At 42.9% G+C, this 15,972-nt stretch overlaps 2 protein-coding genes across 2 annotated transcripts; both read left to right on the forward strand.

The window, feature by feature from the left end:
• Nucleotides 1–1,559: 1,559 nt before the first annotated feature.
• Nucleotides 1,560–8,037, forward strand: klb (klotho beta). Its single transcript, XM_062393043.1, has 6 exons — nt 1,560–2,522; nt 3,521–4,034; nt 4,127–4,395; nt 4,482–4,738; nt 4,895–5,829; nt 6,416–8,037. Exons 1-6 carry the CDS (start codon nt 1,761–1,763, stop codon nt 6,850–6,852), a joined length of 3,174 nt encoding a protein of 1,057 aa, XP_062249027.1. The 5' UTR covers nt 1,560–1,760; the 3' UTR covers nt 6,853–8,037.
• Nucleotides 8,038–8,702: 665 nt separating this feature from the next.
• ube2ka (ubiquitin-conjugating enzyme E2Ka (UBC1 homolog, yeast)) lies at nt 8,703–15,408 on the forward strand. Its single transcript, XM_062393941.1, has 7 exons — nt 8,703–9,061; nt 9,625–9,718; nt 9,832–9,890; nt 10,008–10,090; nt 10,593–10,692; nt 13,768–13,896; nt 14,007–15,408. The coding sequence occupies exons 1-7, from the start codon at nt 8,999–9,001 to the stop codon at nt 14,079–14,081; spliced, it is 603 nt and encodes a 200-aa protein (XP_062249925.1). The 5' UTR covers nt 8,703–8,998; the 3' UTR covers nt 14,082–15,408.
• Nucleotides 15,409–15,972: the final 564 nt, after the last annotated feature.

The raw sequence follows: 15,972 nt of genomic DNA on the forward strand, positions 1-15,972 counted from the left end.
TTTATTGTAAAGGTTGTAATTACTTGAGCATTGTAAGAAGAGAGCCTGAGACTCAAGCATTTCACTGCCATCGACTGCTTAATGTTATTGTTGTGCATTTGACAATAAAAATCTTGAATCTTGAATCTTGAACGAGATTATATCATCACGTGCAGAAAGTTAGATGATCATCTCCGGTTCCTATGCTGGGAAGGGATACGGAAGTTTTAAGAATTCATGTAATTAAATCTGAATAACCTGACAAATGGAGTAATCTCACTTTAATGCCTTTTATGAAACAATGTATATATCCTGATGCAAACATACTATTATCCAGTCACAAAGCTGCTCAGTTTATCTGGATCATATTCTCTGAACCACAGTGACCACACTGAGGTCAGTCTGGGTGGGAAATGACTTTGTCCTAACACAACAGATTTATCCTAGTGATGCCTCATCTCAGAGCGTAACCTGGGTAACTATGCTGTTTACTCTGGACAGCTGTACACACTGCCCTGATGAACGAGCACGGGGGCTTTTTGATGCAGTTTTCAAGTGACCGGGAGGCTTAATCACAGAGTGTGTACAGAAAGATGTACACGCACACTTCCCATCAATGTTTCTAGTCTGGTCCCTCTGATTTTTCCTTGGTCCAGTTACTCACATAAGTGGAGCTAAATTGAATAAGGTCATATGAGCTGGCGTGACTGTTCTCACCTGGCGAAGTTTGATCAAATCTGGGAAGAACCGTGTGGACATGCGTCCCTGCTCCAGGCCATAAGACACAAAGACAATAGCCCGTGTGCACGTCTGTATTTTATTTTATCAGGCTGCTCATGTTTATATTGTTATCCCCATCATGGAGGTTGTGTTCTGATCTGCGTTTGACTGTCTGTAAGTTAGCAGGATTGCACAAAACCTACAGGGTGGGGTGGTGGACGGATGTGTTGTAAGTCAGGAAAGAGCCAATTAAATCTCTGTGCGGATCCATTTTTCAACATTCAACATTCAATTATTGGTTGATTTCCCCTCAGAGAATAATTCAATGATCTCGATGGAAAGAGACACACACATTTAGGAGACTGATATTTACCAGTGAGTGCAAATTTGGTGCAGATCCACATACAAAAATAAGGATCTAGTGAATTTAAATGTGCTTTCATATGGGGACTGTATCTAATCCATCTGGAGTGTGAACTTGTATTGGAAATGTGAGCCGGAAAAAAAATCTGTATGTGTTTGTGGGACCGAAATGTGAACTATAGGGCTACGATCAGAGTACAAGGTAATTATTGACTGACGAGCCTTCTTTGCAGCAATCAGCAGCATGTTTACAGTGCATGTGTCTGTGTGTGTGTCTTCACAAGTGTCATTGCTCTCCTTAAACATTCTTTTTGTTTTGATGATACAATCGAGGGATGCCTGAGTTTTTTGTTTTTTTATTAGAAGTGAAAAATAATTCACCTGAAACCCGCCCAGAAGTGTAGTAATAAGAGCTTGTGTGTGTGATGTTAGTCTGCCGCTGTATGTGTGAACATGATGTGGTCGGGAGGGGCTGAGGGAGCGATAAGGAAGTGTGACCAGGTTGTCAGATGGACACTGCAGCACCTCAGAGCCTCATTTGTCCCTCTCTCATGGCTGTGATCCTTCCTCTCCCTTCCTTCGACCACATTATGGATCTTCTGTCAATCACGGGAGGTGTTTTGAACAGAGCAGCTGCTCTGGCTGACGCCAGTTATCTCCTTCAAGTGGAACTCTGAAACAAGGTGGACTCCCTCAGCATGCTGAACCATCCAGCTCCTCACACACTCCAGTGGCTCTCGCTGTGCACCCTGCTGTCGGCGTGTTGCTGGAACAAGGTCGCCTGTTCACCTGGGGAGGGCAGGGAGATTTGGCAGCAGCCCAAGCCAGACCCCATCGAAGCCCAGTCTTTCCTTCATGACACCTTCCCCTCAGGATTCCTCTGGGGCTCAGGGACGTCTGCCTTCCAGACAGAAGGAGCCTGGGACCAGGAGGGGAAGGGAGCGTCCATATGGGACCATTTCACCCACTCCTCTGTCACTGGTGATTTGGGCACCGAGGCTCCTGGAGTAGCCAGCGATGGCTATGCTCACTGGGAAGAAGATGTCAAGGCTCTGGAGTTGCTGGGTGTGAGATCATACTCCTTCTCTCTCTCATGGCCCAGGTTGTTTCCTGATGGGAACGCCAGGAGCCAGCCCAACAGGGCTGCTGTGGAGCATTACAGCCACCTCATAGAGAGGCTACTGGAGAAGAAAATCGAGCCCATCGTCACTCTGCATCACTGGGACCTGCCACAGGCCCTGCAGGAGCGATATGGAGGCTGGAAGAATGACACACTGGTGGGACTGTTCGAGGAGTATGCTGCCTTTTGTTTCCACACATTTGGGGGTCGTGTTAGATACTGGCTCACGATGCATAACCCGTACCTGGTGGCTGTGCAGGGGTACGGGACAGGTTTGCACGCCCCTGGAGAGACAGGGGGTCCCTCTGCTTCTCTTATCGTGGCCCACAACCTGATCAGGGTAAGTTAGACTGGAGCCTGTTCTGCTGCTGGGCTGTATAAGAAAATATTTATCTCATAGTGAAGGCCGTCTGTAAACTTTGAACTTGTGCAACTTTTATCAGTTTATGACATTGAATATTTGCATCGTCCAAATGATTTTGAGGTCATAAAGCAGTGCTTTAAACACAGACGAGACCCTTGCTCTCATATTTTGTTCAAGCAATCAAGTTAAATCAATAAGGACACATTTTATTGCATTGCAACATACACAGATGCAAAGCTTACCTCTAATACAACTTTTAAAAGATCAGCTGGTATCAGCATATTTCGTTTCAACAGGCTTGTGATCGGTAAACAGGAAAGATTCATTGGTGTCAAAGTCCACCACATCAGCACTTCTGTGCTGGAGAGAAGCAGCATGTGACAGGAAGTCATGGAGATATGCTTCATTAATAATCACTTATGAGTGTGCAGTCGAGTGTTGAGCACAAGCAGAAAACAATTCTGAGTCTAATAGATTTGTTTTCATAATTACTCCAACGAGGAAGTCATGACTCTGTTCCCACTTGTTGGTTGCAGCTGTTGGTTTACATATACATCTAATGAATGAGGGTAAAAGTTGGGTCAGTTCATGGAAGAGGAATAAATAATTTGCTCCAAATGCTTTTTTTTTCCTTATTGATTCAATTTAGAAGTTTGACGATTGTGCAGCCTTTGATACAAGCATGCACTTAAAAAAAAATTTTTTAAATCCCTGTCCTGTCAATAAGTGCAAAATGCCCCCAAAAACATCTTTAAGAAATGACCAAAAGCCATGACAGTGATCCAGCATGAACAACACCAGGACCCTGAAACTGAAGCAATAAATAATTCAACCTCCAGCTTTTTATTTGATCTACACCTGTGCTTTCTTACTGATACATGCAATGTTGTCAATGAAAATCTACAATTATATAATGGTAATTTTGTTTCAGATTTTTGTGCAGTGCATCATAACATGTCTTGTATGATTTTCAGGCACATGCCAAAGCATGGCACACCTACAACACCCACTTTCGCCCTACTCAGAGGGGTAAAGTATCCATTGTTCTAGGATCCCACTGGATCGAACCTCAGAGTGGCCAGGCCACAGCCGGCAATGTTGAGCTGTGCCAGGAGTCAATGGAGGCTGTGCTTGGCTGGTTCTCCAACCCAATCTTTGGAGACGGGGACTATCCGGTGTCTTTCAGATCCAAGCATGGGGCTCTCCTGCCCAAGTTCACCCCTGAGGAGAAGCAGTGGGTGCAGAAAACAGCCGACTTCTTCGCTCTGTCTTTCGGGCCTTACAACCTTCGTCTGGGTAGGACCCTGATCCAGTATGGGCAGACTGTGTCCCCAGACCTGAGGCGCATGTTGAGCTGGATAAAGCTGGAGTATGGGGACCCGAGTGTGCTGGTGGCTGAGGGAGGCTGGTTCTCTGAAGCAGGGTTGGGAAGGGAGGACACAGTGTCCATTTATCTGATGAAGAGTTTTATCAACCAGGTCCTGCAAGGTAAGCGAAGAACTGGAAAGATCCAAATAATGTAATCAAATCATATATGTTAAATCCATTTGTCTCTATTATTACTGTCTTTTCTTTTACAGCGATTAAGTTGGATGGAGTGCAGGTGTTTGGCTACGTCGCCTGGTCATTGGTGGATGGATTTGAGTGGAATTATGGCTACACTGTCAGACGAGGCCTTTTCTACATTGACTTCAGCCAATCAAACCCAACCAGGACCCCCAAGACGTCTGCTCTGTACTACAGACGTGTTGTCGCTGACAACGGCTTCCTCAAAGCTGAAACCTCCAGTGAGGTCAAGGGGTGTTTCCCATGTGACTTTCACTGGGGTATTTCTGACTCCACTTTACAGGTGAGAGGACAAGAGGGGGATTTTGCTGAAGAAAATGCTTAATACTGGTTCTTACCACTCTGACCTTGTCTTTTATGTTGTGGCAGGTCCACTTCTACCCTTTCTCACCACAGTTTACTGACCCACATCTATACAGCTGGAATGTGACGGGAGACGGATCATTACGTCCCGTCCCAGGGGTGAAGCTCCCCATTAGACCAGCCCAGTGCACTGACTATTTGGCGATTCGTGGTCATCTTCGCTTGTTCGCATCCACTGGGGCAACACACTACCGCTTCGCCCTAAACTGGTCTCTGATTTTACCCCATGGTGACCTCTCTGAGGTGAACTCCGAGGCATTGAGGTAAATGATAAACACATGCACGTCAACATGACCTGTCACAGCTTCAGTCATCCCAACATCCAGCGCCAATTTGGATTAAAGACGAGCCCCAATGTCTTTATCCGAGTCAATTCCTAATTCTAAATTTTGTTTCCCCTTTGTTATTACATCTGAAAGGTATTACCGCTGTGTCCTGACCGAGCTCAAGAAGCTAAACCTCGAGGCAGTCGTGATCCTCTACTACCCCACCCACAGAGCTCCAAATCTTGGTTTGCCATTTCCAATCCATGCCTCTGGGGGCTGGCTCAACCACAGCACAGTAGAAGCTTTTCAGGAATATGCCGCTCTTTGCTACGAGCAGCTGGGGTCCTGGGTTGGATACTGGATCACCATCAATGAGCCTAACAGACTCGTAGATGTTTATTCTGATGGGAAAGAAAAGCATCAAGCAGCTCATAATCTTCTTCTGGCTCATGCGAAAGCGTGGAGGTTATATGATAAGGGACAATACAGAGAGCAGAGAGGAATGGTATCACTTGCACTGCATGCGGACTGGGCTGAGCCGGCCAACCCCTTCCTTGACTCGCATACGGCAGCAGCACAGAGATTCCTCTTGTTTGAACTCGGTCGCTTTTTAGACCCGCTACTGGGAACAAGATATGAGGAGAAGCATAGCGAGGGGGGGTACCCACAAGAAATGAAGGCATACCTGGAGGAGAGAGTTCGGGTGATGGGCCTTCCTGAATCTCCTCTACCTAGTTTTACTGACACGGAGAAGGAGGAGCTGAGAGGGGCTTTGAATTTTATAGCACTGAACCATTTTACCACCCGGTTGGTGTCTCCTTATCCTCACGCACAGGCTGGTTCTCAGCAGAAGAAACAACCCCCTGATCATGACTGTCTGACCCTCTCTGATCCCACCTGGCCTTCATCCAGTCTGGGGCAGGCTCTCGTACCCTGGGGCCTGAGAAGTATCCTGAACTGGGTGAGCCACAGATATGGAGGCGCTCTACCCATTATTGTGACAGCCAGCGGGGTCGATGATCAGGCTCCCTTAGAGGACAAACTCAGGCAGCACTACCTCAGGAGTTACCTGCAAGAGGCTCTGAAAGGTGGGACATGGATTTAATCTCGACCCGTCTTCATATATATCATGTTGTTGCTGTCAGATCCAAAATGTGTAGTGAAATCATGTATCGGTAGGAACTAGAATGGCTCTCAGTAGAGCACAAAGCCCAACAGTTTCCCTTACATTCAGTCCAGCTGCACCAAAGTACACACCCTCATAGATATCAGTTCCCTGAATGTAAGAATTATTCTCAACAAACAAAGGGATAGACAAAAAACATAACCTCCTTGGTGCAGGGAACAAAATGGAGATCTGCAGTATTGAGGAGGTTGAGACATAGATACAGCTCCACGGCCATTAGGGATTTTATGGCCACATTGCTTTATACTATAAAACTAAATGAGGAACCATGCATATCATAAAAACATTGAAGAAGGCAGAGAAACACTGTACAGCTGCAATGAATATCAGGGTTGACTTAATACTTTGCCCTTTATGGCTCTCTTGCACATATGTGTCTTTATAGGTTAACCGTTGTGTATCTGATTTGGAACAACATATTTAGGTTATTCATTGAAAGGGAGGAGAAAGTCGAGGAATGATTTTAATCCTGATTGTCTTCTCTGCAGCTCAACAGTTAGATGGGGTCAACCTGCAGGGCTTCTACATGTGGAAACTGCAAGATCGACACGTCCCACAGTTCGGCCTTTTCACTTCGACCAATCACCAGTCCAAAGCCAAGGCCTCTGTCGCCGTCTACAGAGAAATCATCACCCACAGCGGTTTCCCAGAGGACGACACTGCTCTGACCTGCAGGTTCAGCGAGCTGCACGAACGGTGCTCTGTGTGTGCATGGATGCTCAAGAACAAAACCATGTTGGTTTTCGGAGGCTGCCTCCTGATAACAGCTGTGATGATGGCAGCGCTCATCATCTCAGTCATCGTCGCCAAGAGAAACCAAGCAAGGGGTGAAGGGAGGAGGACGGACAGGATGCACAGGAGGAGGAGGAGAGGGAAAAGAGTTCCTGTATTCTCATGTCCGCCTGTCGTTAAGTGCAAACGGTAGAAAAGGTTGACTCTGTACAAACTGTGCAACTCACTGACAAAGTAGACCTAGGATCTGTTATTGTGCCTGCTCCATATATTAAAAGACCATGGGATGGTAACAACCATATGTTAAACTTATTCAAAACTTGATTATTTGAGCTCTGTAGTTCACAGTTAAGAATTACTTTTCATAAATATTGACCCTATTTTTTGACCTTCACTCGGTGGATGTCAATGCCTATGTCAATGATTCTAATATTGTAATATTGTAAAAAAGTTAGTCAGAGAAGACTGTATTGTATATATCAGACTTAATGTGACCTTAATATAGTATTTTACATCATAAAATATAAGTTTAGCTAAGATTGTATAGTGGATTGTATTAATTTGGTAAGAAAGATAACATGGTGTCCACTTCATTCAAACGGGAGGAGTGATGTGGGCTCCAGCAAACAGGTAAACAGTGTATATTTCCATGGTACAATGATGCCTCCTAGTGTTGCTTTTTTTCAGCTTTTCACTGTAAAATGCATGTCTCTCTTTTCTAAACAGACGGAGAAGAATACATAAAGTACATGAAATGCTCTTTTCAGAGAGGAAGCATCATTGCCAGAGAAGTTGGTGATCCATTCGTGTTTTAAAGGATGTCATGATTGTGGCTTTTTAAAGTTTGTGTGGCAAAACATGGATGCATCACTTAAATGAATATAAGTCTTTTTAACTGTCATCAGAAGTGCAATGTGCTCACTGAGGATTTTCTGCTCACTTAAAATATTTGCTTTCAAATGAATCTGTTTTCATATCTGTCTTCAAAAATATATTGCATTTCATATTATATGAGAGACAGACACACTGATTTAATTCCAATTATTAGACAATATGGCTGCATACTGATTTTAAAACCAACTCACCATGCTTGCACAATGCATAAGCAATACATATATATATATATATATATTATTAATTGTCAGATTTTAATGTAAAAATATAAACACTGTTATATTAATTAATGGTGATGAGAAAATGGAGGCTAAGACGACTGCCCTGGGGTACTCCTGTGCAGTAACTGAAAATGCAGCCTGTTGCATGAACTGTTCAGATTTCCTGTGTGTCCTGACCTGAGTAAAGATGGCATCTCTATGTTTGGGTCAGGGTATTTGTTTCCACTTGAGCTGCATTGTATAAAAACAAGTTAACTATTTCATTTTACTGCTCCCACGTTTCCTTTTGTTCTTCTACTTCCACATGTTTACAGACATCTTTAAACTATATCGTTATATCATATGATTATATATTTTTGTGGATAAAGAGAACAAATTGTAAAAGAAATGTATATATATATATAATTAAAATAAATTAAATGAATCCTGTGCTGTCCACTTCTGTGCAGGAGGTCCGCAGTTCACTTCTGCGCAGGAGTTAAAAAAAAGTAAATTAAATTAAATAAAAAAAAAATAATCTTTATTATTATTAAAGAACAATCCGTTGTAAAATAAAATTGAGTAGAAAGTGCAGCTATTAACTGATAGATGAAGTGGTGTAAGAGGGAAAAATACCTGAAAATAAATCTACTTAAATCAAGTAGAGGTACATGAATAATATACTTAAGTAAAGTAAATGTACTCAGTTACATCCCACCACTGTGAACACGTGACGTAGAATCTTGTTTTTCTGTAGGATCCTTATGGACATCACATGGTTGTAAATATTTCATTTTTAATATTACCGGGATGATAATGAAGATGACGATTATCATTATCTTTATTATCACTATTATTATAATAATACAGTCCCTTATTCCTTGCGAACACAGCAGCCAATGGCAGGAGGCGCTCAGGATGGCAATACAGATCACATGACCCCCTCTCATCCAGACTGCATGCAGTTTGGTATTAAAATGTTTCCAGTGCCACCAACCATCGTGTTGTTATACATTTGAGATGAAAGATCCGCGCCGAGCTGCTTGAACCGGCTGGAACCTCCCGTCGATCACCCGGACTGACGCCACCGACAGTTTACCTCCTCACAGCTGTTATTGTCCAGGTTGTGTCCCCCCCCCCCACCACAAAAAGTGCAGCGCTCCGGTGGGCTCGAGACAGCAGCTAACGTTTCAGGCAGGTCGGACGGCGGCGAGGCCCCAACCGGGAAGGGAGTGCGGGGGAACCATGGCCAACATCGCGGTTCAGAGGATAAAACGGGAATTCAAAGAGGTCCTCAAAAGCGAAGAGGTTAGAAGAAGTCCCCGCTTCGGTTTTTCTGCTTTTCTCTCCATTACTAGGAGCTGAACGCAAGTGACGCGTCGCTGGCTCAGCTGTCAGCTTGCTAAGCACCGAGCCGCAGCTAGCTGTGTCCGACACGGCTACACATACGGCGAGCTAACGGCACCTCTGCGGCGGTGCTACGGACAAACACACCAGCTGCCACTGCTCGAAAGCACTAGGCCAGATGTTAAAATTCCACCGAGCCTCTAGTAAATTTTGCTAAGTCTGTGGCTAGCTCACCGTGCCTTCCTTGTGTGGTCGCCGAGCTAGCTGTGTTAGCCCCTGGCTAGGATAGTTTAGTGTTGTACGCCTTTAGCGCTGCAGGTGCGCAGCTTCACGTGTGTCCCCCTCCTGGTGTGGACAACCTCCATCAACACAACCGCGACGTGTTAAAGTCCTAAGATGTGTGCAACAAGTTGAGGTCGACTTTGGCTAATGTTGGGTAGAGGGGTGTGTGTGTGGGGGGGTCAACTTGGGCTGCAGGGGCAGGTTCTAAGGGTAATGTGTTTCCCCCTTTTCATCCACTCCAGACGAGCAAAAACCAGATAAAGGTCGATCTGGTGGATGAGAACTTCACAGAACTCAAAGGGGAAATCGCAGGACCACCTGACACACCATATGAAGGTGAGGGGCTCATTCACACTGCTGGCTCACCTGGATGCAAGCTTGCACAATGCTGTACTGACAACCTGTCAGATGATTCCCTAAACAATGGTGATACCTGTCTTTTCTTCCAGGGGGTAGATATCAACTAGAAATTAAAATTCCAGAGACGTATCCATTCAATCCACCCAAGGTAGGGATCCTTTGCTGCGGTTTTTGCTGAACGTAATCACTTTCATTGTGTATGATGGCTTCAGAAATGTACTGTTAGTAATGGTTTTCTCCGTTTCGCCCTTATGCCATCTCTCAGGTGCGGTTTATCACAAAGATCTGGCATCCCAACATCAGCTCAGTCACAGGGGCAATATGTCTGGATATTCTCAAAGACCAGTGGTGAGTGTGTGATGGCATTCTTTACATTCTTCAACCACCATGCATCATCACAAAATACTTTTCTAGTCATGTTTAGACAGTATTTCTCCATGTCAGACATTTTATCTCCTACCAAAATCCATAATGTCATATCCAAGTTACCTTTAATTGAGTGCCCTTTAACGGCTGGATAACACAAGCTTTTTTGTTAATAATTACAGCGTGAGATTGATGCAGCTCCAATATCTATTGAAACAAAGCTCCCACTAATTCTAATAAATAATAGGGGCACAGCAGAGATACAAAGATGAGTGAGCCTAAGTATTCAGGTACACAGACCAAATCTACCTAAACTAGTTTGTCAACTATCTTGTTGAGTTTTAAAAATCTTAATGATCTACCCTCATACAAATCTAGGAACTCTTGGGGAACCACAAGTCAGAGGCTGTTAGCAGAGATCACTCTTGTATTGTTGTTGTACTAAACAGTGACATGTATTGTCTTGTACTTTATGTCCTCTCAGGGCGGCAGCTATGACTCTGAGGACAGTACTTTTGTCACTACAAGCCTTATTGGCAGCTGCAGAACCAGATGACCCACAGGACGCAGTAGTAGCCAATCAGGTGGGTGTGCCTGTATTTATCATTTCACCTTTGCATGTAATATTATACTATTGCATGACATAATATAACATTATATTTATTATTGTATTATCCTTAATGCAGTAGCTTGTATAAACAGAATGCTCATTAGTTATCGGGTTGTAAACGCTTCAATTGGAGTTGGATGAATTACATTTCTGCACCAATTATGAAGAGGGAGGATCAAAGTCTCATCACTGGATTTAAGGAGTATTGATCGACAAGGTTGACGAGGATTAGGTGTTAAAAGATGGTAAAAACGTTATAGCTGATTTAAAAGTCCACTGGCCACGGGTCAACGCTTCAGAGAGAGAAGGATTGAGTTAGTGACTGTGGTGCAGAGCGCTATATGCTCTTCAATGAAACAGCAGCGTAAACATTTTAAAGATCTTTAATGTGATTATGAGAAGTGGACCACAATAGTCTGGGTAATTAAACACAGCACACATATTCAAGAGCAGCAGAAGAGTAAAGCTTCCTGCAGCCAAATCTAACGCGCTCCTTCCTTGTAAAAGGTTCGATGTAATCAGTTACTCCGGTGATGTCATCAGTTTATTACCAAGTGAGAAAATGACCACACTGCAGCTTCCCTCGTACTGATATTCTTGGGAATCTGTGTATTGGATTTTTATAGCAGAGTAAAATGCACAATCAATTCCTCCACCTGCTTAAACATCATCCGCACTATTACAAATAATGATTTTTATTCGGAGGTGATGAACCTGTAAATACATTCTGAGAGCAGCACCACTTAAACCCAAGAAACATCATTGGAACTATTTGTCAGAAACATTGTGATATTTATGTATGGAAGTGTAATTCAAACTTGCTGTTGCACCTGCCAAGACAGAGAACTCTGTCTTTCTGGGCAGTGGATGGGGAATGGTTGATGAATTGCTGTAAAGTTGCAGGCGATCAGTCCACAATACATTCGTTCATTGACAAGAAATAAAGAGACAAATTATTTAAATAATTCCTAAAGGAAATAAAATAATATTGGGTTTCACTTTAGCACAGACAAAAATACATTTCCAAGGGACAAATATTATTTTTATTGTGTTTTTCCCCAACGTCTTTGCAGATCCTATCCTCTATTTGACACTCAGTTACATGTTCTAAACCTTTTTTAATATTAAAGCCTTAATTATGAATATAAATATGATGTCCCTGGGAACATTAGCTCAGTGAAAGATGAAATAGCTCTTAAATCTATCATATTTAATAGTTACACCTTCAGGCCCTTTCTTCTTTACATATTATCACTGGAGAGAGGGGACAGGTAGTGTCACATCATATTATTCTGTTGACAAGATACATTTTCGACACCAACTTTTTCTCTAGAGGGATATCCTTTTATGTCAAGTTCATTTGTTTGATTCAGATGTTTGTCAGTTCGACAGCCCTGGATTGTTCTTCACACAATTACTTGTTAATCACTATTCAGTGCAGTGCCAGTATGTGAAACTGCTGTGAAATATCACATATAGACAGGGACATGTTTGCCCATCATCTGATGTTCTTAATTAAAAGATTTCTACTGAAACCACACCACCTTCATACAAATACCATCCAGTGTAGAGCAACATACATCTATCAATTACCAGCCCTTATCCCAACGAAACGTGAACACAGGAATTGAATAAGATATAGCGTTGTATAGGATTTGTTTTTGTTAAATGACATTAATGTTTTTAAACCCAAATTACATTACTGAATTTTAGACATTTGGTCAGAGGTCCAGTATGGAGTAGAAACCTGAAGCTGGGCTCATACTACAGGAATTTGGGGCTGATTTAAAGCTTCGGGGAAACAAGCTCTTCTACCAGTGTGGTGGAAATTTGAGTTGGAGTAAAAAGATAACTGTGCATATAATTGCTGACGCAATACACTGACTATAAAAAAATCGAAAGGCCTTGTTGACTGCATCTCCTCAGCCGTGTTCTCAACTAGAGTCATATCTTCTGCTTTTGTTTTATAACACTGCAAATCATTACTACAAATGGAGCCAGTTGTGACACTATGCCAGTCTTCATTGTGTTGTTTTTGTTTGAACCGTCTTCTTCACAAGTTCATGTTTAAGAGGTGACGTGAGGTGCTGTGTTGCTGCCTGTAGAGTGATAATCTGAATAGTAACCGGAAGTGTGTGATGTGCCATTATTTTCAAAGCTCACTGTGTGCAAGCATTTTTGAGATTAATGAGAAAAATATCTGCAAAGACTCCTCGAGTGGGTGATGCAACCTGATTTCAGAATCCGTCCGGATTTCAAAGTAGTCTGAGCTGTAGCTCAGAGCTGTAGCTCAGACTATGCTGTTCAGGTGGTTTAGAATATCTTCCGAGAAAATTCTGCTTGAACGTTTGACATTAATAATATGAAGTTAGTCATTACTGTATTAGATAATGGGCTTTTGAAATAAAGTCTGTCGAGTCTAAATCTGAATATGAAGCTGTAAATCAGTTATTTTATGTAGGTACTCTAACGACTAATATTTTATGATGATGGGAAATCTACAACTGCATTACATGCCAACTATACGAACACAGCATGAAAATAAAGCGGAAATGATCGCTGCCAGTTCTTCTGGCTCTGACCGGCTGAACAGCTTTAAAATCTTGCAGAGAATTATTTTATTGGCAACCTGCTGTTGAGCCCCATATACACAATCGTATAGATGGGCCATAACTGCACCACTCTTCTGCTAGCAGTCACGTATTTACTGAGGGATATTCAAAGCAGAAGCAAATATTTCCACCCCATATATATATTTTACATGTTGTATAGTTTTAGAACATTGTATAACTGCAGATTAGAGCCTCAGCTGAAGAGTATTTTTATTCTTTATTTAGACCATTTTTCTTATTACCAAGCCAACATATTGCAAAAATGCATTATCCAAAATGTTCATGAACATGAATTGATCAAAATAAACGGTTAAACGGTTAAAGATGAACATTCCTGGTGAAAGCCATTCTCTCCCACTTGATCTAAACTACGTAGAAAGTGTTGACTGCGGTGTTTTGCCACAACCCCACTAATGTTTTCACATTTGTTCACGCAGTACAAGCAGAACCCGGAGATGTTCAAACAGACAGCGAGGCTCTGGTCTCATGTCTATGCAGGCGCTCCCGTCTCTAGTGCGGAGTACACACGCAAAATAGACAAACTCTGTTCCATGGGCTTTGAAAGAGTAAGTATCTATGAACTTGTTTTCACTCCACTATGTTGCATTGCACGGCTGAATCCTGCTGCGGAATCAAACCATGGTTCTGACTGTTTGTTTTTGGTCTTTCTCCCTAGAATGCAGTAATAGTGGCTTTGTCGTCGAAATCCTGGGACGTGGGGTCAGCAACAGAGCTACTGCTCAGTAACTGAATCTCAACAGGCCCCCCCCCCCCATCCATTTTCATCTTGATCCCTATCTTCCCCACTTCACACATACACTCTCTACTCCAAATGTCAGCTATCTGAAGGCCTGTCTCTCCACCTCTGTTTCAAAGTGGAATCCTCACCTTCACAATCCCCCCCTCCATCCCTCTCTCCCCTCTGTGTGGCATCCTTCCTCCCTCCTCATCACCTCTGCTGTAACTCACACACTCCAGTCAGTCGCTCTGTGAGCTCTTATCTCTGGTTACTTTAAGTCCATTCAACATTCCCCTCAGCACTACAATCAATAGTCCAACCACATCTCCACCCCCTTTGAATCAAATGCCAGACTTAAGACCCCACCCACACCTGTTAGTCTCCCGGCTTTTCTGGCTGTGTCCAAGAAGCGGCTGTCAGCAGCTTATCTTTGCCTATGCAGTGCATTTTATTTTCATTTGTGGGAACCTTTTTGTAGGAGAAAGTCAAGCCATTCAGGGAGGCTCTTCTGGACCTGGACCTGATTTTTACACACTTTGGTCTTGCTTCCTTAACAGGGGATTAGCCGAGTCCTAGACTTTTAAACTGGTACCAGAGCTACCATCACTCACACATTAATAAACACGCACTTCGCGCTACTCTATGGTGGTATAGGGTTCTCCAAACTTAGTATTAAGAGGATTTTGCCATCATTGGGAGTTTTTTCGTCACTGTGGTTCGTGAATGATTGTAAATGGTTGTTGGTCTCCAGGGTTGACCCGCCTCTCACCCAATGTCACCTGGCATTGGAATAGATGATGAGTTTTTGATGGCGTTGTAAAAATATTTTTTCCATAACATTTGGACATTCAAAAAGCAAAAAATGGTGTTAAAGTAAATCTAGCGCACCTAGAAGCAAATATGAACTATGATTTTATGACAGAGTCGGACGAAGCTTGTTCCCTGTTCTGTAGACCAGATCCTAAAGTGGTACTGAGGTGTAGACATACTCATTTTCATGCCACGTTTTCCCCACTTCATATGTCTGATGAACCCAAAGCCCGCCACTCCCTCCACCTGTCCCTTTCCCCCAGTTTTTTTTTAAGGAAATTATTTGGTTTTGGTCACCTCCCACAGGAATTCATTTGGATTCTTGTTTTTAAAACCAAGAGAAAACTAAACAAACAGAGAAAAATAATCAAGTTCAGCAGCAACGGAACCCTACACAACCGGTCTGGATGGGAATCGTTCCAAACGAGTTCGAAAAATAATGCATCGTCTAAACTACGGCAACAGATAAATATGTCAAAAATGATTCATCTGTAAATAAAGATATTAAAGTCTGTGTAAATTAAATCCACATGCTGTCCTGTCTGTGTTGCCTCTTCAAGACACATCTCTGCTGTGTGATAATTGACAGAGGGAATATCCAACCCCACCTCAAGGAAATGCAACAAATCTACACATCATGCAAAAACTACCTAGAAACAACCTTCAGCTTTGTCAGTATTTGATGGTCAATCCCAGTTTCCTTTCAGCCACATCATGATCTATCGAGGGACCTTGAGTGTGTGATGCTGTTTGGGATCCGGCAGGTGTTTATGAGCTAGTTTGGCTGTGCATACATTTGAATAAAAAGTAGTGCGAGGCGCTAAATTTACAAGACCATTGGAAATTGAACCTACAGGGAATTGGATCGCTAGTGAAAATGGAGCAAGGAAACCAATTTAGATGAAAAATGAGCTTGCAGAAGAACTGCGGAATGGATTATGCATATAGTACTTTGCACTTTAACAGTAGTGCACTGCTGTGCCCTTAAGTTCCTGGTTGTAGAAAGTGCATTTAAATCCTCAACAAGAAAGCGATGCCCGGCCGCTTCTCATGTTTTGGATAACCTTGCTGGGGAAAACAGGATGAGTACAGT

The sequence above is a fragment of the Platichthys flesus genome, chromosome 8 (assembly GCF_949316205.1).
Source record: "Platichthys flesus chromosome 8, fPlaFle2.1, whole genome shotgun sequence".
In the NCBI taxonomy this organism is placed as follows: domain Eukaryota; kingdom Metazoa; phylum Chordata; class Actinopteri; order Pleuronectiformes; family Pleuronectidae; genus Platichthys; species Platichthys flesus.